The sequence below is a fragment of the Pagrus pagrus genome, assembly GCF_965226575.1.
Source record: "Pagrus pagrus genome assembly, chromosome: 5".
NCBI classification, from domain to species: Eukaryota; Metazoa; Chordata; class Actinopteri; order Spariformes; family Sparidae; genus Pagrus; species Pagrus pagrus.
In genome coordinates this window covers 23,251,927-23,279,362 of record NC_140189.1, presented here as the reverse complement: position 1 = coordinate 23,279,362, position 27,436 = coordinate 23,251,927, and the positions used below count along the sequence as shown (strand labels likewise).

General features: G+C 40.2%; 1 protein-coding gene across 3 annotated transcripts in view; it reads left to right on the top strand.

The window, feature by feature from the left end:
* The window catches only part of spock1 (SPARC (osteonectin), cwcv and kazal like domains proteoglycan 1), a 122,362-nt gene that overhangs the window by 44,723 nt on the left and 50,203 nt on the right, over positions 1-27,436 (top strand). For all 3 annotated transcript variants that reach the window (XM_084353319.1, XM_084353318.1, XM_084353317.1), the window contains exon 3: positions 19,401-19,446. In XM_084353319.1, coding sequence (XP_084209445.1) covers positions 19,401-19,446 — 46 coding nt within the window. The remainder of the gene's footprint in view (positions 1-19,400; positions 19,447-27,436) is intronic.

The following is a 27,436-nucleotide window of genomic DNA, read 5'->3' as shown; positions in this document are numbered from 1 at the left end:
AGATGAAATGAGAAGATTGTCTTTTGTTATGATTCCCAACTGCCAATATTTCTGTTTTCTCTAAATTCATTTCAGAACCTCAGACTGTGGAATAAAAACAAAGGTGGTAAAGATTTTCTTTTAAGTTGGTGAGGTACATCAAAAATGTATCAGCAAGTAAATTAGGTTTATATTGATGTTTAACTTTACTGAGACCTGTGACTTTTGAATCTTGTCTAATTCTCTTTGCAATCGGTTCTTTTGCAAGAGCAAAAAGGAGAGGGGGAAGTGGCCAGCCAACAAACACACGACTTTCTTAATGCTTTCTGACTGTGCTATACATCATCACTAATGGGTGAACAAAATAATTGGCTTTGTATATGATCAAGAAGTGTTGCAAATCCTCATCTCACCTCTAAAGGGTAAAATAAGGCTTCCATCGACCAATGAAAGCAGTGGGAGGGCTCTTCTCCCAGGAGGGCTCATTAAATTTGATTTTGTTTTCGTTAAGTCAGAATAAAGAAGAAAGACCTTTCCCTTTGTCATTACAGACATAACTCATATTGAGGTACTATTAGGACCCATACAGAACAATTATGCAGAAGCAGCTGCAATGCTCTGATAGGAAATAATAATTGTACTAGATCATCAGATCACCCCTACAGAGTGAAATCACATCCTTCAACCAATCAGTGTAGAGATCACCCAGTTGGAAGGGGCTGATCCCCATGTGGGCTTGTTAGGGACCTGGTGTTGTTTGTTTGTCGAGAGGCAAGAGAGGGGAAGAGAGAGAGGAGATAATGACAGGTTAGACTGATAGAGGCGATAAGGAAAACACAGCAATTTGTGTGGGTGTGGTTCTGTCTGTTTTCTGTGTCTGAAGAGGGTGATGTGTTTGGTTCTGTGCTGCATTGGTCCAATGTAGGAAATGGTTCAGTGACAGTAGGTGAAGACACAGAAGGAAAAAGTGGTCAGGACAGACTCCCATCTTCTCCCACCATTATTAGGACTGGGTATTGTTTGATATTTTGTTATGTGGGTGCCAACGCGGTCTTTTGAGATTTAGTGCCCAAGTGATATTTTTTCAAAACCTTACTTTGAGGCAGATATTTAACGAGGTTCTTTTAAACCATTTTTGGATTTAACAAAACAAGTTCTCAAAAGTGTATGTTGTCTAACACAAGAAGACCTGCAAGAACTTAAACAAAATGGCTTAAAATAAGTTTATCATCAGAGAACAAATAAATGAGACCGTGACCAAGTATTGGTCAACACTTGGTGCTATGGAGACATTTCTACCAAGCAAGCCAACTGGATTTGCAAGACCAAGAATCCATCTCGGTTCAACTAATGAGCGTCCTATGAGGAACTACTACCAGCTACGGGCATGGTTAAGTTGTGACCACAGTTGAAGAAGCGCCCCTTTGTTTGCAAACGATGGCGGCTCCTTGAGATGTTAGCATAGATGTTGCTATAGTATCAGTTATATCAGAACTCAAGAGTATATTTCATTGAACATTGAATTGAATATATATCTTCTCCCAAATGTCTCCTGCAGTTTGATTTAGTTTGATGGACCAACAGGCTCAGTTGGTCGTGCTCTCCTACTTGATCTGGTTGGCTGAAGTAGATCATGATCAATCACCTGACAGGTATCTTTTGAAAGTGCCTGCATTTTCCGATTTACAAAGACAACTGTGTAACAAACCATCTGGCACATCATTTTTGTATGTATACCCAAAAATGTACTGACATTTGATAGCCAGCCTCAACCATTGTCTTGCCAGTGGTCAGGCGGTGTAATTGCATGTATGTTTTCAGTGCTTGCATCTCTTTGTAAGAGGGAATTCTGCACTTCTTGAGACTACACCCCTGGGAACAGATCTGACAGGATTAACTCGCTCAGAATGGAAAAGGTCAAACACCATCTGGGTTCATGTGTCCCGCTGATCCTAAAAGAGCTCTGTTCTCCTGACGGTTGGTTCCCTCTCCTTAATGAAAACCCACCGGACCGAAATGTGGACTGGAACACACCTGGTTCACACTGTCAGATGCTTACCTTTCTTTTGAATAATCACTGTAGGCAACAAAAAAGCGTATTTGTTCTTATATAGCGACTGTTTCTTCTCACAACACCAAACAAAGCAAGTACAATTATCATGTGTAAGGGATTACACTGAAACACTTACTTCAGTAGTAAGTCAGTAATTAAGAGGAATTATTCACGACTTTTCTTCACATTATGGTTTTTAATGTTTTACGTGATGATGATTTAATTTTCTCCATTTTGATCATTCATTTAAATACTTGACTGCTATGAATTCCCGATGATAACTCTACTTAATGAATGAATGAATGAATGAGAATTTTCCATTATCAAAGTAAATGCTTTTGAATCTCTGATCATTCATAAATCATGACTATCTGTTATGTTTTAAAAGTCATGCAATGTCAAAATGTGGCACACAGCAGCATAAATCACTGCAGCAAAATATAAATTAAAAAAACTGAACTCTGCTTTCACAAACTAGGTTGTAATGTAACAAAACATGATGGAATTTAGCCTTGAAGAGTGTTGACAGTAGAATATCTGCACTGTTTATCTTGAAGTATGAAAAGGATCAAGTGCATTGTTTGTGTCGGTTTAAGTTTGACGGAGTGAGCTGGTTTAGATAAAGACGTCTCTAACGTCTTAAATCAGCCGCCGCATTTGCTTCATCTCTCGCCTTTATGCTCCTCTTCTTTCCTCCATCTGTGTATTTTTTTTTATCCTGCATTCGCCTTTCCGATTCACTCTCCTTCTTATTTTCCTTCATCAGCACCTTTCCCACTTTTCCCTTTGTTTCCCTCACTGACTCTGTTCCTGAGTAAGCCTTTTAAACCCCCATGAGACTGTGTGAAATTAGCTCCTGGCTGCTGTGGGTGGTAAGCTCTGTGTGTGTGTGTGTGTGTGTGTGTGTGTGTGTGTGTGTGTGTGTGTGTGTGTGTGTGTGTGTGTGTGTGTGTGTGTGTGTGTTTGTGTGTCAGTGAGTAGTCTTGGTACTTTCTACTACTAACTTTGATCAGACATAATGCAGGCTGTTGTTTCCCTGTTGTGTTTATGAGACGGTGGGTGTAAAAGTGAAGAAGAACAATATTTGTCCAGAGTGCCGTCCTGCTTAAAATCCTCTTTCCTTCCCTCAAGCACCAGAGCTGTGTTTTCCTTAAAATATCCACATTGTGTGTCCATTTATGTATGTGTGTGTGTGTTAGTGTGTGTGGGATCTGCTGTTATGTCCAAGTTGCCTTACTGTGGGTGAGATCATGACATTTGCTCCACGCAGTGCTGTTTCCTTGTTCAAGATGCACCCTTAGGTGATAAATACGTAAATGACGGAAAGTTTACAATATTACTGTACCTACATAGTTCTGATACTCCTTTTATAACATACAAAAAGTCTTCAATTCGTTTTGCCTTGCATTTCTATTGCGTCTGGCATTATGAATATAAACGCTGATTAACTTTAAAGACATGAAATAGGATACTAATTAAGGATTCCTAGTATAAAACGTCAGTATAGTGCATGCTTCAGGGGTTTTTTCCTCCTTTCTTCAGTCTTCTAACAATTACTTCTGTCAGTGTTTGGCAGCACAAATGACTGAAACATGCCCTTGAGGAAATATTATTATGGATTCTTGCCTATCTTTATGATGGCCTTTGAGTTTGCTGTTCAGAACAGCTATAAACAATTTTGCCTTCAGACGTGATCAGACAGCACAAGGAATGAGCTAGATTGTCTCAAGCTCACCCCTGCCTAGGATGTAGCGACAGAAGATAACAAGAAAAGACAATAGTTTATATGTGATGCAGGCACATAAGGGTAAGTGCTGCAACTAACACTTATTTTCATTGTTGATTAATCTGTCAGTTATTATCTTGATTAATCTATAAGTTGTTTGGCTGAAAAATGTCAGAAAAATGTCCATCAGTGCTTCCTAAAGCCTAAGATGTCGCCCTTTATTGTCTTGTTTTGTCCACAAGTCATAGATGAGTAAAGAAACTAGAAAATATTCACCTTTGAAAAAGCGTTACTGACTAAGAAGCTTGTGACATCACTGGTAATGTCCGGTACACAGGCTTTTTACAACGACGTTCACTGTCTGTAGAGCGCTGTGTTAATTCACTGCTAATGCAAACAAAGCATTTCCTTCTATTGCAGCTTAACATTCATACATTAAGTTTTTAACTGATAAAACACAAGTTGACTTTTATTTTGAAGTAGGCTAGTCATAGGAAATGCAATGTGTTCATTGAGTTTAGCACTTACCAATATCATTCATCAAAAATGCATCTACAGAGCAAAACAATGGTCATTTGGAACGAGAAGGAGCTGTTAGATTAAGAGCACACCTTCAACTTCTCAGTGAAGTAACCAACTCCTTTTGTTAACGTTATCAGGTTCCCTGTTAGCATTGGGTTCAAATCTGCCATTGTCCTGTCAGTCGGTTGTCCTTACTCTCATCATGTTATAAGTAAAATAGTAGGTTAGACTTGCGGCAGTCTGTAATGTATTTATTTGTAATATATGTGGCATCTGACATCCAACCAAGTATTGATTATTAAAAAAGAAAAACAAAAGTGGGCAATTAATGCAATCGGTGTAATCAGGACCAACATGTAACACTGACTGCTGAGGCAAACCTAATGTTGAGAATTCTTAAAAAATTGCTCAAACTGATAATCAACGTAGTTGGCAATTCATTCAATAGTTGTCAAAATTGAATCAAAATTCTTATTTTCACAAATAAACTTCCTTTGTTTTTTGACCATGTCCCAAGGTGTTAGTTGTTATCCTAAAAATATTTTTTAGACTAAAATTGTTAGTCCTGTTTTTAGGTAAAAATGCTGAACATTTGACGGTTCTGTATTCTCCAGTGTGAGAATTTGCTTCTTTTACATGTTGTACATTATAGTGAATTTAGATCTTTGCCTGTTGAACAAAAAACTGTAGACATCAATTGAGAGGACTCTGAGAAATTATGAAAAATTCTCGTTCTTGGTTTGTAAATTATGAAATACAGCATATAAATGTCAGCTACAACAGAAATACCAGAACAGAAAACAGCGAGCACAGTTTAAATGCAGCTCTTGATCTCCTTGAGACACACAGGTACTGTACTGTTTATGTGGTGGTGTTGTGGTGTCATTGCATCAGTTAGGTCAGATCTGATCTTTTTTAGATTTTTAGATTCAAACCAAATATCAGCAGATTCATTTGGGAATTGCAATACATCACTGGCTCTGTATTTAGACAGAAAGTGTAGGGCATATTTACTGGTTTGGATTATGGCTGAGCTCAGCTGTTACTGTAAATATTGTTTGGGTGACCTCCAGAAAAACCCACACGGTGAAACAAACTGTATCTTTCCATAACAAAGTGAAAAACCGACACATGCAGCAAACATAGAAACACTTTGTGAAAAGTTTAGCGTGAGAGAGCTCGTCAGGGGCCCAGTGTGGCTGTTTCTTCTGCATTCATTTGACTTGCATTTAGTTTGACAAAGCCTCAGAGACAGGTGCATATCAGCACAAAGACACACACACATGAACACACAGTGAGCAGTGAGAGCTTCTTCCCACAGGCTTGCTTTGAACTTTCTGTTGGCGTTTACTCAGCGAATAGACAACAAGAAGAAAGACAGCAAGTGTCAGAGCAGAATGAAGGCGACTGAGGAAGAGATGAGGGAAAAGGACTGCTCTGGCTGTTTCAGGACAGCTCCAACATGCTGAGGGAGGACGAAACTTACTGAAGGGAACTGAGGTGGAGGAGGAGGATTAAACAGTGCAGAGTAATGCACTTGGAGTAAAGAAAGGACATTTATCTCTCCGTTCTCCTGAGCTCTTGCCTTGTTTCCCCAGTGGAGCAGACAGATAAGAGAGCCTGTGTATGATTGGCTTAACACTTGGCCCATCGCCATAGCTGCACTGGGACACCGACAGGGATTCTGGGATTCTGTCAGATAGGACGGTGTTAAAAAAGATAGGATAGTTTTGTACAGGAAGTGAGCTGGCTGAATTTAAATCAGCATATTCGGATTCTGCGTGTGAACTTGGACTGGAGCAAGAAAATGCCCAGAATATCCTGCTGCGAAACGTCTATTTCGGTTCCTATCACACTCTGTTTGCAGAATTTCCTCCACTTTTCAAACAGCGAGAATAGCTAGATCTCTGTTTAGTTTACTAACTGTCTTGCAGAGAGAGGGAAACCGCCATATGAATACATTTTGTCTGTTGTGAACTTTTGCGTCCTTTACCCTCATTTGCGTGTGCTTTACACATCTGTGCTTTCATTTATCTCCCTTCTGGAGCCTTTTGGCAGCTCATCAATGCAAATATATGGATTCAGTTACTGCCAGTGTATCTTTTATATAAGCTGGGTTCCGTCTAATTCAACAAATTGAAGATCTAGGGGAAGAGACAGCTCAAAAGCATTTTCTTTGTCTCGCTGTTTCCTCCCAAATATTGCTTTCTCTACCACACAAGCAGAGCAGCAGAAGCAGATGGTTACATTAAAACTTCCACCCTAAAGATCTGCGTCCTGCTTAATAGTGACATCTGTCAGCTAGAGGAGGGAGAGTGAAGAGGCAATGTTCAGAACAAGCTGTTGAGGATTTTTTTTTATCCAGGAGAAGATGAAAAAGAGGCAGCTACGGCTTTGTTTTTCGCACCAAGAAAAGGTTACAGCAGCCACAGGAAAGCACTGTGTGAGGGCTGAGACTGTTCGCAACCAGGAGACAATTCATCATCATCTAGCTTATAGCTGCACAGTCACTGCTGGAGCTCACCTCACAGATAAGAAAATCAAGGATCCAGCCTCGCAGTACACCAGTTTGACAGTGCAGGAGTCAAGTCGACAAAAAGACAAGAAGCAGCACTTCCTATAATGTTTCTCTCCGACCAGTTTCCTCACCAATCAAAGAGCCCGGGGCAGCAGGCAGCAGACCTATAGCCATGTCAGACTAATCTAGTGACATGCTGTCTTATCTATTATTTATTGCACTATGTCCGCCAGCCTGTGTCTTGCCCCGCAGCCTCAGATCTATATGTTGACCTCGAAATGCCTGTGAGCTGCTGTGAGGCTTACATGGTGAAGGAACACTGAGCCAAAAGTGACTCAGGGAGAGCAGAAACAAACATGAGACTTAGCGAGGTGCGTGGAGAAAATGTTGGAATCACCAGCAAAGTGTTTCAGAGTTTTCATTCCTTCCTTTTCAGTTTCCATCTGCCTCTGCCTTGATCTCCTTCTCCTCAGTTCTTTCTCCATCGATATGTTCAATTTTCAACATGTGGCTGAGATTTGTTCTGCTTTTTTTTCCCACTTTATCCTTGACTGTCAGTCAGTTGTTCATCCATTCAGTATTTCAGCGATGTGAGTGACCATGATCCACTTTTCTTACTGCAGAAAGGGGTTCTTGGCAAGCCTTCAAGTGTTAGCAAATTCAGAACCTGACAGAAATAAACAAGATAAACGAGAGAAAGGAAATGATTATCGCTTAAGTCAATTATCAGGCAAAGGTGTCAAACCTTTGACAGTTTAAGGTCAGTTGGCTGCTTTTCTCAGTTTTTTGTAATTGTAAATGACACAGAAATGCGATATCTTTGGGCGTTCAAAAACATAGATTAAACAAGAAACACACCACTGTCTGGGAAATTGTGACATTTTACTACAATTTTCAGACATTTGTGACTTCTAAAGGCCAATACTAATACGACAACCCGTAATTTCACGTTTGTATTTTAAAAAGAATTTCATGGCCTGTAGTTTGTAGGTGTGTCGTTTATTTACATCCGAGAGTAACAAAGGATAGGTAGAGAGCAGAGACGGATGGTTTAATATTCCCTCGCTCTGGTGACATTTGTTGTGTTAAAACTAAAAGCCTTTATTCCTTCTCTCAGAACCTTTGTGGAACATGTATTGAACTCCAGTTGTGTTGTTGGACAACCTTCAAACACTGTCAGTCAACTTTGACTGCGTGTGAGCACCAAGCATCCATGAGACCAATTTTCCTCACCCTGCTCTCTATCGGCACCCTACATAGTCGTCCTATTGAGTGCAACAGCTTGATCCAGGATGGCGTGGTGGAGACTCTCTGACCATTTAATTTCTCTGCAACCAGACATTAGCCAAGAGCAGCCTCAAGCTCCAAGCTGGATTAGCATGAGTGTCATCCCGACACTCTTCCTCTCCTCCCAGGGGCTGATCAGGTTGGATGGTCGAAAGAAGCCACGGACAGCGATCATCTCAAAGTCAGCTGCTCTTAATCTAAAACATCTGCTTTCTTCTACAATGCTGATGAGGTTATTTCTGCCATAGGCAATACGGGTTTCAGCAACAAAGTTAACAGTTAAAAAACAACAACGTAGTGAAATATGAAGGCGCTACCGGCAGCTGCATATGGATTGCGCCTGAATTGCATATCCTGATCACTCTGTAAATATTGTGTTGAGCCTGACGTCGAAAGGAGAGGGACGTGTCCTTTCAATGAAGCTCTTTCTTACTCATTATCCTCTTCTTCCCCTCATTAGATGACTTCTTCGCACACACAGTTTTTCCACTGATATTAGGTAAAAGGGATTTTGTTGTAAAATGATTTCACAAAGAGCACGCACAATACGATTCAATAATTGCCTTTAAGAGTGCACTTTTTTCTGCGCTGGCTAATGGAAGCTCTCCTCATTCGTTTTATTCTTTGCATCATTTCAAAAGTTGCTTGAAAAAAACAACCACATGACGTCTGGACTGCGGATGCCCTGGCAACAGTTCAGTCCAAAGTGTCCTTCATCTGCTCTCGTTCTCTCTGCTCCAATTGTTTCTGTCATTTACGCTCCGTCTGTGTTGTCACTCTGTTTCTGTATTAACTGCTCGAAACCCTCTCCTCTCTCTCACCAGCAAGGTGCTTAGATTGCTGTTTCTCAGAGCTCAATCAGTCTTTGTTTCTCTCTTTTTCTTGTTTCTTAGTCATTCTCTAAGTTTCTAGTTAAACCAACTATCTCCTCTTCCCACCACCTCTGTACCACTCTTGTAATCAAGTGATTTTCATGTTCAGTATCCTGAAACTGAGAGGAAATAGAAGAAAAAGGAAAGGAAACCCGTTCGGAGAGAGGGTTTTGGAAAAGAAAGAAAGAAATCTGAAGAGTGTGAAGATGGAGGGATAGATAGAGATAGAACAGGCTTGGTGAAGGTTTTTCCCTCATTAACGTGAAGAGAAGGGACAGAATGAAGAGGAAGCATGTTTTTTTGATGTTTGGCTTCGAGCCACATTGTTCAGTCGAGGGATGTTTTCAGCAGGGAGAGAAAGAGAAGTAGAAGAGAGAGGAAGAGAGTTGATGAATGAGGGAGGCTATAAAAATAGAAAGCTAAGGGGAGAAGGAGGAAGGAGGCAGAAAGGAAAGCGGTTTATCGAAGCAGGATTGGCTGTTAATACAAATGTTGTCATTGGATAGTCTGCTCCTACGTAGCAGTAAGTGTGGAAGGACTTCATGACAGAGCCGTGTTTGTTTTCAGACTAATTATGTTTGTGTGTGAGAGAGAGAGAGTACGCTCCAATAAACTATTCATTTGAGTTTGTGTAGCTCTCCTCACACACAGGTGCAAGGTGTGTGTGTGTGTGTATGTGTGTGCTGCTAATTCTCGCAGCACCATGTAATATTCAGTGTTACCTGTCTGTTCATATGAATGAGATGCCGCCTGTCAATCTGAGGCTGTAGACAGGAACAGTGGATAGACTACGGTGGAGCTGCCCTACAGGAAAGCAAATTCCCATCTCTGTTCTTCCTCTCCCCTCTACTCTCTCTCAATGTCTTCTTACTCTGCACTGCCTGTTCTCCTCACCCCTCCTCTTCCCCCTCTCTGTCTACCCTTGTAATCTTTCCTCCTTGTCCTTTGTCTTCAATCTTTCTTTTGTTCCTGGAGAACATTCCTTCAACCCTTTTCTTCCTTGATCTGTGCTTCACCGTATATCTCCATTCTGTCGCTGTCAGTTTTCCTGTTAATTCCCAGCTCAGCTATAGCATTGTACATGTAAACCAGCACAGCAATGTAGCAATGTGTGTAAAAGATTAAGCTTTTTACCATTTTTGCAAAGAAATGTGTCAGATTATAGTCATCTAAAAATGTTATAAACCCCCAAAAAAACCTCAGCTGTAGTCCAGCTTGAATAGACGGTTAGACGAATCAGCAAACCCACCCTGAATGTTCTCTGCTGTCATCAGCTGCCGATGAACTGAAGGTAATAGCCACAATTCACACTCAATGATATCTGTTCGATCTTTATTCATCTCCATTACATATTCTCACGTTTTAATTCTGGGCAGCATGTCGGCAAGAGACCTCTACAAATGTTCCTGACTCTGATCGGATGTCTAATGACTGTTCACTGTACAGATTGTAAAACCCACTGAGGCAATGCGCTTGTGATTTTATAAATAAAATGGACATAAACTGATAGTAAAATATGCACTGCATTATTGTCTATTGTACTGTAAATTACTAAATTAACATCACTCCTATTATACAGTCTATAGCCGTATTCCAAGGGGACTAGTATTACCTGGGGACATCTAGTAATTTGTTATAATTGCGGAGGACGTCTGTGATCTTGATCCAGTGTGAATCAGCCATGCCCATATTTGATAATATTAGTCCTGTGCAAATCAGCATGTTGGTGATTTGGGGTTATATTTCTTTTTAAACATTTCTTTTCTCAGACAGATTAAGAGGCTTTTCACAGACAGGCTCTTGATAAGTTGAGCTGTGCAGTGAGTTCAGCTATATTGATGTTTTTAAGGTGACAGAGAAGGTTAGGAGGTACCAAAGGTTGTTATTTTCAAGTACAGTTACAAAGTCGTCTTTTACTTGAACTGCTGCAAAATGCATTTCTCCTATAACACATGTAGAAAGTGGGCAAAACCACTTTGAACTGTATTAATAACGTGACATCTGTAGAACAGACGCTTCTGAAAAGCTGATGTTAAAAGGAACCTTCAGGTCGTGTCGAGGAGATAAAACACAAGTAAAGTACAGACTTCACTTATCCCGTGTGAATGCACCACATGAAACACAAACGTGAGGTGGTAATTTCTAAGGTCCCCTGATAATACTTGCCCGTGCGAATAGGGCTTAAGTTACAATGCAGGAAATCATGGATTGAAAGTTTGTTGACTTTTATTCATAAGCTTGGCATTGATACCAGCTTTAGAGTTGCACAGAAGGTTTCACATCCAGACTGTGGGGGTTGGACCAAAAACTATAATGTTATTTTTTTTTTTTTTCCAAAATCTTGTGTCACAGCCAGTTTCACACTTGTGTTTTTAGACCAAATAACTTCCACATTCACACAGAATACCATCTGTTAGAGGGGATGCATGCTGATCGTGATCAGCTAAACAGCATCGCTTTCACTGTTGGTGTAAATGTGTTTAGTTTGACACTGCTGCTGCAGTAATGGTGATGCTGACAGATTAGTTTATACTTATTCTTCCAGTTGAGCCCACATGACTTCAGATTGCTGTGGATTTGAGTGCTGGTCAAAATGTTATTAGCATGTAATGCTCTCAAAGTCACTTAACAAACTACGGAAGAAGTTCCTTCGCTCTTTTTTTCCATGACCGACTTGGTTGACCTCACACAGTGCACAATGTTATGTTTTACAAATCAGATATTGCTTTTCCTACTAATGAGGGTATTTTAGAGAGAACAGACTCATCACATGCACTATTTCTCTCTGGATTCACTGGTCCAACTCAGCATTCCTTACTTCTGCATAGGCTTAGCAGTAAAGTAATCTGATGCAGTTTGTCTCTAAAAAGTCTACCCTCTGCTCTGTTTTGCTCACAAAGCTCATATTTCAGCTTCATAGAACACTGATCAGATCCCAGACCAAGGCTTGTCTATAAGTAGGGTGTAGCCTGAGGAGGAGAGCAGAGACTAGGTGGAGAGGAAGGAACGAGAGGAGGAGGAGGAGGAGGAGAGGGGAATGAATTAGAGACTACAGGGAAAAAGATGAGGGAGGGAAAGAATTCGGCAAGGTTCCAGACCCATGAATAAAATGCATAATGTACACAGTAAATTTTTAATGCTGTTTAGTTTCCACCGAGAGGCCAGATTTGCATCCTCATCCCCTGATTATGACATCTTCAGTCAGCACTCCGGGCATGGCTTTGCCTATTTTAATGTTAATGCGAATTATTTGTGCAAACCAATACTAACTTGTGAGTATGAGCGCACACACACACACACACACACACACACACACACACGTTCTGTGGAGGTTACTTCTGCTGAGAGAAGCTAATCGGGCCGAAGTCATTCCCGCTCTGCTCCCTCTCTGAATCAATTCTGTACCCTCTCTACCTTTTCCTGTCACGCATTTCCTCTGAGATCTGCTATCAGATGAGATCTCAGCTCATCATTTTAAACTGGAGAGGAAAAAAAAGGGCTGACCGGCTGGAGACCCAGGAGACGGAATGACTCATCACAGAGGTCATCACAGAAATGAACGACTTTTTGAGACTGTCCTCACAAATTAAAGGAAAGCACGGCTTCAACAACCCATGTTGACATTCAATTTTCCAAGTGACCTCATGTTGTAGTGAGATTTGAGTGTGGATGCCGCCTCCTTTATAAGCGTCCGGGGGCAGAGGGGTTGTTAAGTTGAATATGTTAGTCTAGTCTCCCTGACTCATTGATCCTTTATCCATCTAATGTTTGCGCAAGTAAGATCTGTGGCCCTGACCACAGCTCTGACATGTCAGTATCTTATCTAATCCATGGCGTCCATGGTGCTGAAGCAGACTGCTTTGTAATTGCACTTTTTCATACTGTAGCCTTTATACTCAACAGAGTAGTTTCACCTTCATGCCCAGAGTGACAAGTAGTAGCCATACAGAAGTGGTTCTGATGCACGTCTCTTTTACTCTCATAACTTAGCAACGCCTTAGCCAGCTGTGCAACTATAGCTGGAACCCAGGACTCAAGCCTTTGCCAGGCCTATCACAACAGTGAAGTGTCATATTGGTCAATGTCAATAATTATTGATCATTATTAATTACCTGTCAGACTGAGGTCAGTTTTTCTGAATTAATAGTACATAACATGAGTTAATGAAACACCTTTGCACACAAAGAATAATCAGAAACCTGGATAACATGCCAGAGTATCCTGGTGTCTATCAAAGTTTCTGGGTTTTTATCATTTGCTTATTAACCAACCTATATTTATGTTGGAAATAAAAACAGAAAGTATTAAGCTTTTTTGTTTATGACAACCAAAACCTCATTTCTGACTGGAAGTCGGACTTTGACACGAGAAAACAGGGATCACAATAATGCTGATTTATACTTTTCACCATGTTGTTTTCATTGTTTTCTTAATACATTTCCTCAAAAACACGTCTGCCCCTTTTCTTCCCCTGGGGGAGACTGTCTGAACACCGCAGCCTAGTTTAACTTGATCGTCCCACTGCTAAAGAACACATCTAATGGAAGCACTCACTGCGACATGAAGGTGTTTGAACGCAGACCTGCAGTCAATTAACCATAATTAAAATGAAGGCAGTTCTAAATAAACTGCATCATGCAGACTTAATGAAACAGTTCACAGCGTGTTTTGCAACTTTAAATGGACACGCTTGAAAGGCTTTCTTCACTGTGTTACTCACGACTGAAAGTTCCAGCTCCACCTCCAACAAAGACGATATGATTATAACGGCGCAGTTTTATCTCCTTGTAATCACTTTAAAGGGTTTGAATGACATTGGGGCAGTGTCGCAGCGAGCTAAACAGCCAGTTAACGCTTTTGAGATGAGCGCACTAAAATATTAATGGGGGTCCTAGGCAAGGAAAGGTCATCCCTGAGACTTAGATTGAATAATAAGAGGGCTTGTAGCAGCCGCTGTGAACCAGAAGTAACACCAGCTAGTAAAAAACAGTGCAAGTACATCTCAGCTCAGCTGCGGTCCTCTGCTGGACACGGTAAATGCTGTTATCTGATGATAGAAAATGAAACACTTTCTGTTGTACGCACAACATGTTTGCAGCTGCAGGTCAAAATTAACTCCGCAGAAAACAACAACATGTCGAAAATGTTTCAGGTGGTACAGAAGTCAACAAGACAGGAAGTTTATTTGCTCCACGGGATCTGGTTCAGATAAATCCACACAGACAGTTATTCACTGTGAGCCTCAAATGGGCTGTAATCCATCATGGTCAGCTGGTTGACCAAGGTAACTGTGGGTAACAGGTACAGAAAGGGTCAAACACTCTGGGCTATTGATTTCATTTTGGGTTTTTATTGTTTAATATGGCTAATAAACAAGAAGTTATGAGGGGGAAAGGAGGGGGAATTCATCACAGGTCTATGAATACAGAAGATCTTTCACTTTGTCAAGTAAAGGAAGCCGAGGCACTAATAGTTGACTGATGACTTGACTGGCATTATGCATTCTTTCTGCTCATAAGGACTGAGGAGGCGGACGGAGAGGCAGATTTGTTTGCTGCTGTGGACCAACTAGAAGTCCAAACATGCAATGAGATGAGAGACCTGGAGACCTAGAGAGGAGGTGTAAAACACTGTGGGTTAAGACAGAATGTGAGGCTCTATATCTTGACTAGTATTGATCCTTCTCGAGTGAATTTTATTTATACAGCTTTAAGGACAAATCACACATTTGCAATCTGTACACAACAGTACAGAAGCAGTGAAATTGAAAACAACAGGTTCGGACTACCCACAGAAGCTACAGCAGACCTACAAAAATGTACGCGCTGTACTCAAGCTTTTGGGGTGCTTCAGGCAAAAACAATGTTTGTTTGTTTTTAACTGTCCTGTCCATTTGAATGTATTACACTTTATTTTTTTAGTCTGATCATTTACTGTCCATTGTTCATGAGGATTAATCGGTTGTGCTCGGCCTTAGTGTATGTATACAATGATCACTTACATATATAACCATATTTAGATTAACAATAAATGAATTAATCCAAAGTTGTATGTATTTAAATGTTATTTGCATGTGGCAAATGCAACAAATTGCATGAATCATTTACAGAGATGTTGGAAATTGGATATTTTGGGGATTTCTTCCAAATATAGATTATAGCTGGTAAGTTGAGTAAGAAAACTTAGTTTTAGCATTAGCTAAGGCTAGTCATTGCTATCTCACCATCTAGCTTTCTATTTATGTATCTCTACTGTCTAGTTCTCATCTCTCTGTGACTATTTTGCATGATGTTTTCACATTAATCATACATTTCTATGGCATATTAAGATTTTATATCGTAAAGTATATATGTGTCATAACTCTTTTTTGAATTTTCAAATACGTTTTTACTGTATTTTGGCTCCGTAAGACCTTCATTCAGATAGTGAAAACCCTCACAAAGTTCCTCTCCTCGTCTCAACCACATTTTAGCACATCAAAAAGACACTAAAATAATATAACCTTTTTCCTCTTTACTCTGCCTTTGCACAACTTCCCTGCCTCTCCTTTCTGTCTTTCTTTCTTTCTCCCCTCCCTCCGTTCCCTTTATGCTGTGCCTCAACTCTAAGCCTGTATAATTTGCCCTCAATGTGTTTCAAATTACATGCCACATCAAATAAAGCTATCTCATAAGGCTGCGAGCGTGAGTGTGTGTATGTGAGACTGCTTTGGTATTCTACCACCTTCTGAATCAGATTCCTATTAAATGAATCTCTGGAGTTGAGCTCAGTATTCAGAATGAGAAACACATGCTCGTAATAGATCTGATAGACATTGCATACTGTGCCGTTATCACTGACCTTTCTTTCTGTCTGTCTTTCTTCCTCTCCTCTCTCCCCCTCTGCCTCTCTCCTCTGCAATCATTTAAAGGAAGCGGAGGTAAGTAAATCCATTGTGTTTGTAATTTGATAATACTATTCTGAAACAAATTGCAGCACCTCTGTGGAAGCCACAGACACTGAAGTGTTTGTCTGACACTTGCCTTAAGACATTGTTGCAGAGCTGAGAAAGGGTTGCCGATTTAAATGCACAGCAGGTTGGGTGGCCGGTCAGCAACACTGTGGTGTAGTGTTTCATATTAAACTGTTGCTGTAGTGGTGATGAAAAATAGATCCAACATGTGAATTAGCTGTCCATGTCTGGCGTACTGGAGGAAAGCTTAAAGGGAAGCTTTAATTACACGGACAAAAGTAGGTGGACACGCACCCGTTTCACCCATATTGATTGTTGATCATCTCATTCTGAAGCCACGGGCATTAATATCATGCATAATGACCTCCATTTTCTGTGAGTTTGGAGCATTTAGCCACAAAATCTATCTTTAGTGAGGTCGAATGCTGATGTTAGGTGAGAAGGATTCATCCTGTGTTCGATGTGGTTCAGGTTATCAAGTTCTTTAAACTCTGAACATAATTTCAGTATTGATCTCCTTTGTGCAAAGGGGCATTCATGTTGCCACTGTGTGCTGTATTTAGTCATGATTGGAACTGAGAGGCCTAGGCCAGATCGATGAATTGTTAACGTCCATGCTTAGAAATGTCCAGTCGATGACTTTCATGAATTTCATAGGGGGAGATTTCAGCTACTACCACTTGTAACTCTGTAACTGGGAATGGGATTGGGTCTTAATATAAAGGATAACAAAATATGATCCCTGATCAGAACAGAGGCTCTACTATTTAATGACATATTTAGGCATTATACCATTTTTGCTATAGCTTCCAATTGATTGTACATAGTGTATGGAGAGAGAATAGAGTGTTTAGAAAGTTGTTGCAGAATGAAATTGTAATGGTTTCACATTTGTCTAAATGGTGAAGGCCTCAGCTGTGCAGCAGGATGTTACTGTGCCACAGTAACATCCTGCTGCACAGCTATAAAGAATAATTGTATAATTGAGACAGAGCAGGAGGGAAGGACATAAAATAAGAGAAAAAAAACATGAGGACATGAGTGAAGGAAGGACCCAAGGGAGAAGCTAATTAGGTTTCAGCTCCTCATTTGAAACTTTTGTGCTGGCTCAAGTGGCAGTGGTTGTCATTTATAGAACATGGACTGGCTGAGTGGGTCAGCTGTCCATTTTCTGTTTTCTATGACTGCTTAATTTATTCTCTCTCTCTCTCTCTCTCTCTCTCTCTCTCTCTCTCTCTCTCTCTCTTATTCAATAATAAAGGAGGCTGAGGTTCCTGCTTTTAAACTCAGCAGGTTTTCTCTGCCTCGTTCACATAGTGTCACTGACACAGGCTCACACCCCGCTGACACACATATGGCTCGCCCTGAGCACTGCTTTAGATGCAGACAAGACGCCGCATGTGTGTGTGTGTCTGTGTGTCTGTGTGTCTGTGTGTCTGTGTGTACGTGGGTGTAGCCACTTTGTACAGAAAACACAGACAACTCTAAATTAGTAACACTTTGCCTTAACCCCCATTCTTTAGCATTCATAAGCACTAAATGAACACTTTATTACATCACACAAAGTGACACAAATTAGACCACAGTTCCCCCAATCTGATAGCATATATTTATATATATATGTATATATTTATATATATATATATATATATATATATATATATAAATAATCAAGAAATCACACTGAGATCAAGATCTTATTTACAAGTGAGACCTGAGTACAGAATAAAATAAAATCAAGCAGAATAAAATAATAATGAAAATGGTAATAGAAGTGGTAATGACATAAAATAAAATAGATGTGCAGGTTGATATACAATCCAGTACACAACAGCATGATAAAATGTATCCTGAAATATCCTTAGTGTAGGTGAAAAAATGGATACAGTAATATTCTGTAAAAATATGTTTAAATTCTTATCAAATTAATAAAGCCAATAGCTTGACAATGATACATTAAATACATGTATTATAAATGAAGAAGTGCATTCTAAAGCACGAGTCCCAAAAGCACCTCACCGGTCTGCTTACAATACGTGCCTAACTATTTTCAATGAGAGCTGCATCAAGCTGCACAATTTAAAAAAAAAACACCGTGTGCAGACTCTTGATCTGTTGAAAATCACAACATTAAACACAATTAATTTAGACGTGAGTGAAACATCCAATCAAAAATCTAAGAAGATCAACAAAATTGGGCAGGCACAATGCTCCTGAAGCGCTCCTGGTGGTCTATGAAGTCGTTCGGAGGACAGAATGAAACAGGGTCGCGGTGGCAGTGGAACAGAAAATGTCCTTATATCTGCTTACAACTACAGTACATCCTGGTGCGTTATAAATCATTTGTAGTGTTAATGCTGAATGTGGCACAGTATGTACGTATCAGACAACACTATGATAGCCCTGCAGTTGTGGTCTTGAGAGAGTCCTGCTTGTCTGTGACCAAGACAAGGCTGAGTAAAAATGTGGTCGATTCCAAGACGGGGCCGAGAACTTTAAAAAGTGATCTTGAAAAAAAGACCGACGTCGGCCATTTACACCCCACAGATAAACTGATCTTCCTGAGCATCAACCTGTTCACATAACAGAGAGGTCTATTGAAATGCACAACTTGCTTTTGCTGCTGCTATTTTTATTCAGTGGCTGCTACTGCACTGCAAGATGAAAACAAACCACCATACCACACCTGCCTTCATCCACAGTATGTGTCCTAAAAAGCTGATTCATACACTATTAACAAATTGTTTGACTTAAATGTGTGATATGCATGCAACACTAAACAACAGTGTTTAAGCTGCGGCTTCTGTCATAACGAGGTTGCTCCACAGAATAAAAGATGGCTGGGCAGGGGATCCGCTCTCAATGGACCCACTGATTTAACAAATCCAAACCTCTTCTCAACTGGGCTTAGCTCAGACAAGCCAATTATTTTCAATTTTCATATTTTCAATTGATGAGGCGTTCTCCTTGACTGTAGACTATACTGAGTCTGGACCATAAAAATAATAAGTGCTTCTTCAAATATCATTTTGGGAACATCCCAGCAGTTTAAATGTGACACTGCGCTGCCTCTCTCTTCAAAATCCATCTTTTCCTGCTGCGATTTCTTCCTAATAACGATAACAAAATGATTCTCAGAGTCTATTTTGACCTTGACGTCAAATGTTTTTGTCCTACTTAAACCCTTTTTAAGTCTGTAAGTTTCTTTACTTCCCCGTGTGTCTCCTGCAGGCTTCTCTGTATAAGTGTGTGCTACTTTAAACGTCCGAACAAGCCTCTACCTTTCAACGTCTCTCCACTTTTTGCTGCAATCATTCATTTTTACAAAAGACAAGTGTTAAAGAACAAAGGGAGAGGAGAATGAGGACAGGGCTTCTCAGTGGTGTGGTTTAGTATTTTGGCTGTTCTCTCTGTGCTCTACAAAATAATTCAATGATATTCTCAACATTATTTTTTCATAACGCAGTTTCTTGTGTTGTGTTTCCACTCAGGATGACTACTTCAAAAGCTGGGCTCCGGCCAAGTCTCTAGACCAAGGTGAGTCCTGCTGTTTGTGTGTGATAACATGAGTGCGCACTGTATATGAGACGAGGGTGGATCTCAAACCTCATTACTTCATAAGCACTGACCAAAATGTGTGTGTAGCATGCTTCGTCACACACTCAGCCTTACTTTATGTGATCAGACACTGTTTATCCTGATCAAACAAAATGTTTTATGTTAGACTGTGACTGTGAGGGGTTTGAAATATTTAGATAGATTACAACAAGGACAAAAACATTCCTCAAACTAAAGAACTGAAACTAAAAGTATAATTTGGTGCCAAATTGCAAGCGAGTCATTTCATCTCCTAAGACTTTTAACCTTCCTGTGATGCACTTCAATTAAGTTTTTTTATTTTGCTCAATAAAAGCAAACAGTTTAACACAGAGAGGCTTATTTCATCATTACCACACAACAAATACTTTTTTACATTTTACATTTCCTGTTCCTTTTTTTCAATAGCTTCCATGTAAGGTGGCCCATTTACTCAAATTCAATGCAGAGACGAAGTAGAAGGAAACATTGTAGAGGGATGCCACTGACGAGTCGGTACTTTTGTTTCTTTTTATAACTTTGCTGTGCAGGTTTAAGTGCTGGACATTTCTCTTTTATTTTGAAAGCCTAGCATCATCCAGTGAGGGAACTGTGTTGTTGTCGGACTGTGAACGGAGAGAAATGCTGATTTACTTTCTCGTCTTTTAGTTAGAGTGAGATGTATTTATCTCAGTTTCTAGTCAGCCATTTGTTCATTTTAACAGGAGGCACGCCCCCTTTGACCCCCCTTAGCATTACATAAGTGATTAACAATGCAGGCCATTGGTCTGAGTTTCCTGGGCTGTAAGTGCCATAAAAGGCTAAAAAAGATGTGCAGGTTAATATAGACACACTGTGTCAAAATGTAAGAATTCTCAATAATTTATCAGTTACAGGTCCAGTTCTGGATAGGATGGTGGTCAGCCTATTAGTGATGTGCATGGAAAGGGATGGCAGGTTAACAATGGGTACGCATTTTGGTCATTTTGCTTACAAGGGTGGTGGTGTCCCTGCTTAAATTGCCTGCTGGTAGTCTTGATTCCGTTATGTTACTTTTATGGTTTCCTTTTAGAATTGACAAGTTTAAAAATAAAACTCCACATTGTATCTTCTACAGTAAAGTTAGGACCTGCATCCTGTCACAACTCATTTAAGGTAACAGACAAACTGAAACAATAATACAACTCATACACTCATAAACAGAAAATAATGCTGACCAATTGACTCAAGATCAATGGCAAAATATCTTCCTATACTGGTCCAATGAGACACACCTGTTTTTATTGGATTTTAGTGGAATTTGTATTTTTTATGAATATTTTACAGAAAAGTCACCATTTTCCTCTAACCTGATTTTACTCCAAGATAATATCACAGCCTTCTGCTGTAAAGGTAGTTAATGGCAACCTGATACATGTCATATTTTTAGTGGTTAGAGGTGTATCTCATGAGGTGATAGAACAGTACAGTGATTGATTTAATACTGTAGGTTAACACTGTAGATGCACCGTTGGTAAAGTATAGTTGTTTTATATATCTTCCTATCTTCACTCTTTTTTAATGGTAAACTTAACAGCCCAAACATTTAAAGGAGTTCAAATGAACTCGTGCTGTTCAGTGAACTGCTGCCAAAAGTGCAATAATCTCTTTAAACATAGGTGTGTGTGCATGTGTACTTGTGTCTCCTTCCAAGGCCAACAGCAGCTACTTTTCACAGTTGCGTACTGCTTCGGACTTAGTACGGCAACAATGCCAAGACCACTTCATCAATCACACTCAAGTGTGTAATGCTCTTAGACCCCCAGTAACTCTTGACTAAACTCAATTATTACAAACACTCGCTCACTCTCACCCACACTCTCAGTCTCACTGTATCACACATTTGTATGTACACACACATACACACACACACATTGACACATGTTGGGGGGCTGATTGGGCTGCAGCTTTCTGAGGAGCACAACAGACTTTAAATCTTTCTGCCACAGAGTATGTTCTGTTCTGTGCCGGCTTGGTTTTGCATATCTAGCACAGTAAGTGTAACTCTTCAGGGAAAGACTTGCTGAGCAGGTTTATCTGGGCCAGCTCCTCGTGGATACTGAGCCTAATGAGAACAGCCTCGCCTCACTGCATCAAATTCTGGTGTTACTCTCCAGTTTCTCAGCAAGAGCTAAAGACAAAAAATAAACAGAGCTTCAATCTGCTAACCAGGGACTGAATACGTCAGATGTTATGAATCCTGTGTGACACAATACAGCAGTTGCACATGTACGGAAGCCTTATTTTGGTGCTGAAACGACAATGTACTAACAGAAAAACATGTGGCTGTTGTGCAAACAGGAAGGCTCTGCTTAATGACAAACCTTTAGTTGTAAATAGTTTTGGTGTGTCTATCAACTTTACTCCTTACTTTACTAATATTTCACTCAGCCAAGCCAGAGACCAAACAGACTGTGCTTCATTGCTGATGTTATTGCCAATTATAAAAAATATCCAGAGGGAAAGGACGCTCACTACCCTGGCTTACTGTATGATCAAACGAGTCACTCTTCACTTGCCAGTTTTTCTCTGATGATGTCTTTAAAGGAACATTTCATTTTATTACAAAATGGGATTTATTTTTGTACCACATGCCACCCGTTCCTTCAGTTGGGTTGACATTACTCACCAAAGAAAGAAACCAAAGATTCTGAGGCAGGGTGACAGCATAGCAAAGAAATAGTTGAGTAAAGGAGGAAAAAAGAGAGGTTGAGATAGAAATGTGACCCTCACACAGCTGTCCAAGCCCTGTTTGAAGTGAGTGTGAGTGTCAGATTATTGGTTTTTGAAAGTAACACATTTCTGGATTCTGATGCCGTTCAATAAGCCGGCAAGCAGTTCTGATCAAATATGCTGGTGCCTTAAACGGGCCAACTCCAGGCCCAACTGGGAAACAAACACAGGCAGTGGGACAGTCATACAGGTTGTAAACAAGCCAACTGTTCAAATGTCATTTTGAGGCAAGAACAAAAGTGAGCGCACCTGTCATTTAACTACAATACCTTCAAACTGTGCAGGTAAACACCTGCGGCAACGGTGTGTCACCTTCGTTTCTGTCATTTTTTTTCAAAATAAGTTTGTCCTTGAGAGTGTTTCAGCACGACATCCATTTATGTTTGGGTGATAAAGTCCTCTTTCTCCTGTTGTAATTATGACAGGAGTAAAGAAAGAAGTAAGTTGACATCATAGAGCGTCAGTGTCTGTGTAGGGAAAATGTTGGATGAGTCACCAAAACATTGGTTTCTTTCCAACTGACAGTCAACATTGCTTTCTGAAAGCATGACAACAATCATTTCCTTTTTAAAAACCTTTCCTATACCACATAGTTATTGTGATGAAAGTCCCCTAACCATAGCATTGTACACAAAATCAATGCTTTTCAACCTTGGTACTGTGGGTCCACTGCCCAGCATGTTGTAGGTCTAGTCCACATGTACACTGGGCATGCACGGGCTGGTGTAAACAGGAAGTGGATTGGATTCTCTGCCAGGTTGCTTAGCCAAAGAAAACACTATGAACTAGGAGGGGAAACATGATGCTCTTCACAGAATCTTCTTGGAATGTGCTCAGCACATTACAAGCAGCATCATTATCAATTTCTTTCCTTCTAAATATAAACTATATAACATCCATATCCAAAATTAAAATGCTCAAATATCGTAACTCATATTCCGAGTTCACACTTGCCAATGATGCTGCATACACTGATAAACGTGGGTGGCTGCGTCATTGTTTCCAGTTTCTGTCTTTCTAGACGTAAACACTTCACCCTGGAAGGGGTTTTCCAAAAGACCTGTATTCAGTTACCAAAAATGCCATTTACTTCTGTATGAAAGTCTAAAACACATGGGAAGAGCTTTGTTTTAAGAGGTGCTTGCATACATGTGGACAGGGCCGGAGCTGTTTCCTTGCTCCAGCACACCTGATTCAAATGACTGGGTTGTTATCAGGCTTCAGCAGAGCATGATGATGAGCCAATCATTTGAATCAAGTGTGTTGGAGCAGGGAAACGTCTAAAACATGCAGGACAGGGTGCCTCCAGGACCAGGACTGAAAAACACACTGAACTTTACAAAGTTGTGATGGTGCCTAAACTTAAACAAATCTCAACTGTAGCACTATGTACAATGTTGCTATAACCTACAGACGTGAAGGCAGGAGCTTAGAAAATAAAATAAAACATGTATTTATGTGACAGGAGACACTGAAGCCCATTCTTAGAAGAAACCATTTCATACATTTCTTTCAACATTGACTACATATTTAAAATTCTCCCTGAAAGCCCTTTTCTTCTGTAAAATGTCTCCCGGCTCTTCCCCTGCCCACACCTCACGGTACACTCTGTGCATGTGAGTCACTGCAACATTCTGAGAGGACATAACGAGGTGACTTTGTCCTCTTGAGAATGTGACATCTGTGCGCTTCTCGAGAGACACATTCACTGTAGTTGAAGCATAGAGCAGCTTTGTGCCAATTAGACCCTTTATGGCAGATTATATATAAAAAAAAACATTTGTCTTTATCTTCTTTTTGTCTTCCCTGTTCTGCTGCAGCAATGCACTTCAGCTGCAATATGACTGCTCCCCTGCTGCAGAGCTGCCAATATCACTAGGCACAATGCAGTTACTGCGAATAAATAATGGGAATCAGTCAGACAATCTGGTCTGCCTTTAGAACATTTGCTGCTTCTAGTGGGTCCCATTTTCACCCAGCTGCCATCACACTCATAACTGTGAACTTCACCTCGTGACTCTAGCCAGTGTCAGCATGACAGGCTTTTGAATGTGAGTCATTCAGTGTTGGATATGATATGGGGAATGCACGAATCCTTTACTTTCATACACGAGGCTACAATACTGACTCGTTATATTGATATCTTCTTTTGCTTTAGTCAAAGAAACAGTGCCTACGTGTACAGTACATGCATAAAATACTTGAGTTATTGCCCTTATTTAGAAAAAGACATTCAAACAGCTGTTAACATGGCAAATGAAAATTAATATTAATATTACTGTGTACATGCAGGTGCCTACTCTAATTGAAAACGCAGCCACCCTTTTTAATTTGTTCAACCACATTCTTGAAAAGGTTGACATTGCCTTTAAGGATAAGTTCACCCAAAAATATTCAATCATTATATACTTGCCCAAATACTGATGAAAAGTCAGTTGACGTAGTGTTCACAAAACATTTCTGCAGCATTTTTTTTTTATTATTTAAACCTACAACATGCGGTCGAGCAAATGAAAAACAGAGTGAATGTAAGGAATGCATACAGAAAAGTGTGCAAACAGAGGGGTCAATACGGCTTAAAGTATAGTGGCATCAGTCACTACTGTACCTGCTGATCTCAGTTTGACTAATGAATCACGGGTCGCCCTTGGAGACTAATCAGCAGCAGGAAGGTTGATGTGGGAAAATCCACTCCCTTGATGTATCACTTGCCGATTAATGCCCCCCCTCTGTTGCACCTAATGAATGAAATCAGTGGGATTGCAAATTACTTGGTGATACTGAACAGCAAGCGATCAAATCTAGCGGTGGTAAATCTGTTATCCAGACTTCTCACGGCTTATTGAGGTCCAGCAGTTGACTTGAAGCCTGTTGTGGAACTGTGGTAAACATGTTTTTGAATCCGAACTTATACATTTGAGGGAACTTCAGAATTAGCTGCAGTCTGTCCAGCCAGTTGGCTGCTTTGCCTCCCTGAAACGAACATATGTTTCAGCTCATCAGTATACTGATAGTGTCCACATGTCAGGATCGGGCTGTTGATTTAGATCCACATGCAGTCTTGATTTCTGTGCGACTCTTGTATCTGTTCGGCGACAGCAGGCCAAACAAAATGTCCAAATAGAACATGGATTTTAAATAATTGTTTTCCGTCTATTATTTGTTGCGAGTATGGTTTCCCCAGATTGTGTTTTGCTAGTATGTTTGACTTTCTTGAGGCTAAACAATGTTTAACAACGATAGAGTCTTCTTTATACTGGGCTTCTGTATAGAGGGTGCTGATTTTGTGGAATAATAATTTGTTTTGTGTATCTTATTACAGTGGAAGTTCTGTAATTTGCATGCAACAGTAGCTTTGATAATTGCCTTGGGATAAATAAGCCTGTTTTGTTTTTATATTGAAAAAAAAGCTATCGTTTGCCATATTTTGTCATACTTTTGTGAAAGCTCTCTAAGAAGCTCCACAAAATCCTAATAATAAAACGACTGTAGAGGTCGATTGCCAGTGACTCCCCAAATGACATAGGTCACCGTTTCCTAAACAACATGACCACTGCAGTGTACAAGTGACAGGCGTACTAGACCTTCATTGTAAGTTCACAGTTTGATTAGGTTAAGGCAGGAAAGGTTTAGGAAAATATTGTGGTCTGGAATGAGTTAGTACGTTACTTGTAACTCAAGTGACGTACTTCAGATAACTTAAAGAAGTATTTCAGTGCTGCATAAAACTGGGCTGTCTATGCAGTAGAAAGGCACAAATATTTTTGAAATTGGTGCTACATGACCAGAGAAAGCAGTGAAAAGGGGCACTGGTATTCCCTTTGCTCAAAAGGCAGAAAATCTACAACAAGCAGGGCAAGCTAAAGTCGGGGTTAGCCCACTTTGAAATGTGCCAGTATTGCGCCAGTGTGAACGCTTTCTTAGCATGGGGCTAACAGCTCCATAGCCTGGGGTTAAGTGCCGTTTTATACTACATCACCTGACTTCCTCAATTACTACTGCCGCTAGTGGTGCCTGCCTGAGAAGAAACTTAAACATGGCATGTAACAAGATGCTTGCACAGTGGATCTAAATGGTCATTTTTCGGATGATGATGGGCTGTCCACCACTACATATGCTGCTGTAGAAGCTGTTGATATGATGTAGGAGACACTGTCAGTGCATTTTAAACAGAGCAGGATGGAGGCCAATAACTGTCTGACTTGAACAGTCACAGTGTTTTATGGTGGTCTGTTAGTGCTTTAAAATAATAAAGTATGGGTTGAATGGCTTTAACTCCAACATACGTGGTGGTCCAAACCAGTTTCCTTTGATTTCTCTGTATATGTATTGTTTATATAACATAGATGGCAGCAAAACGTGAGTATATTTTCAGCTTTCTTTTGGGAAGACTGAAGAAGTCACGAACTTAGCATCCTGTGGAGGTGAAGTCTTCTGTCAGTCGCTGCCAGCAGGCAATTTATTAAACCAACAGAATCTTTTATAAAGTGCTGCTTCTCACAAAAATATATTCATGCAGAATACAGTATACCCTGCAACTCTGCGTCATGTGTGTCCCCCTCACTGCAGTCACTCTTTTCTCTCTCATCTTTCTGCCTTTTCTTCAAACACTACCCTCACTTTCTCTAAATCCTCTCATCATTTCCACTTGCTCTTCTTCATACTGTATTTTCAGGCCATCTATCTCTCACCACTCCTTCACTTCACGCATCTGTGTTTCCAGAGTTCTCTATTGTTTCTGACATATTGAGTTCATCAGATGGAAATTACATAATGATGAACAATGGGTGACTGTGAATCAGCATACCACAGTGACGTAAACACACAAACACGGACTGAAAGCCTGTGAGAATTAATTGTTAGTCTTTTACGTACATATTTGATTAATAATTAAAGAGGTTTGGTTATTATTATCACATTCCCCCTGTGTAATTGTAGTTGCGTCTCTTCCCTCTTTTCTTTCATCGGCTTCTCTCGCCCTGCGGGAAATCTTTAGTCGAAAGACTCACCCACATGCTGTCCCTTGCAGCTCCACATGCACATTCTTCATTTTGACAGATACATTTGCCTTTTACTGTATGTGCCTGATCATTTCTGCACTTTTCATAAAGTACAATTTTAACAATGTTACAGCAACAGCAAGAGATCATTTCCTCATATTCATAGGACATACTGTGAC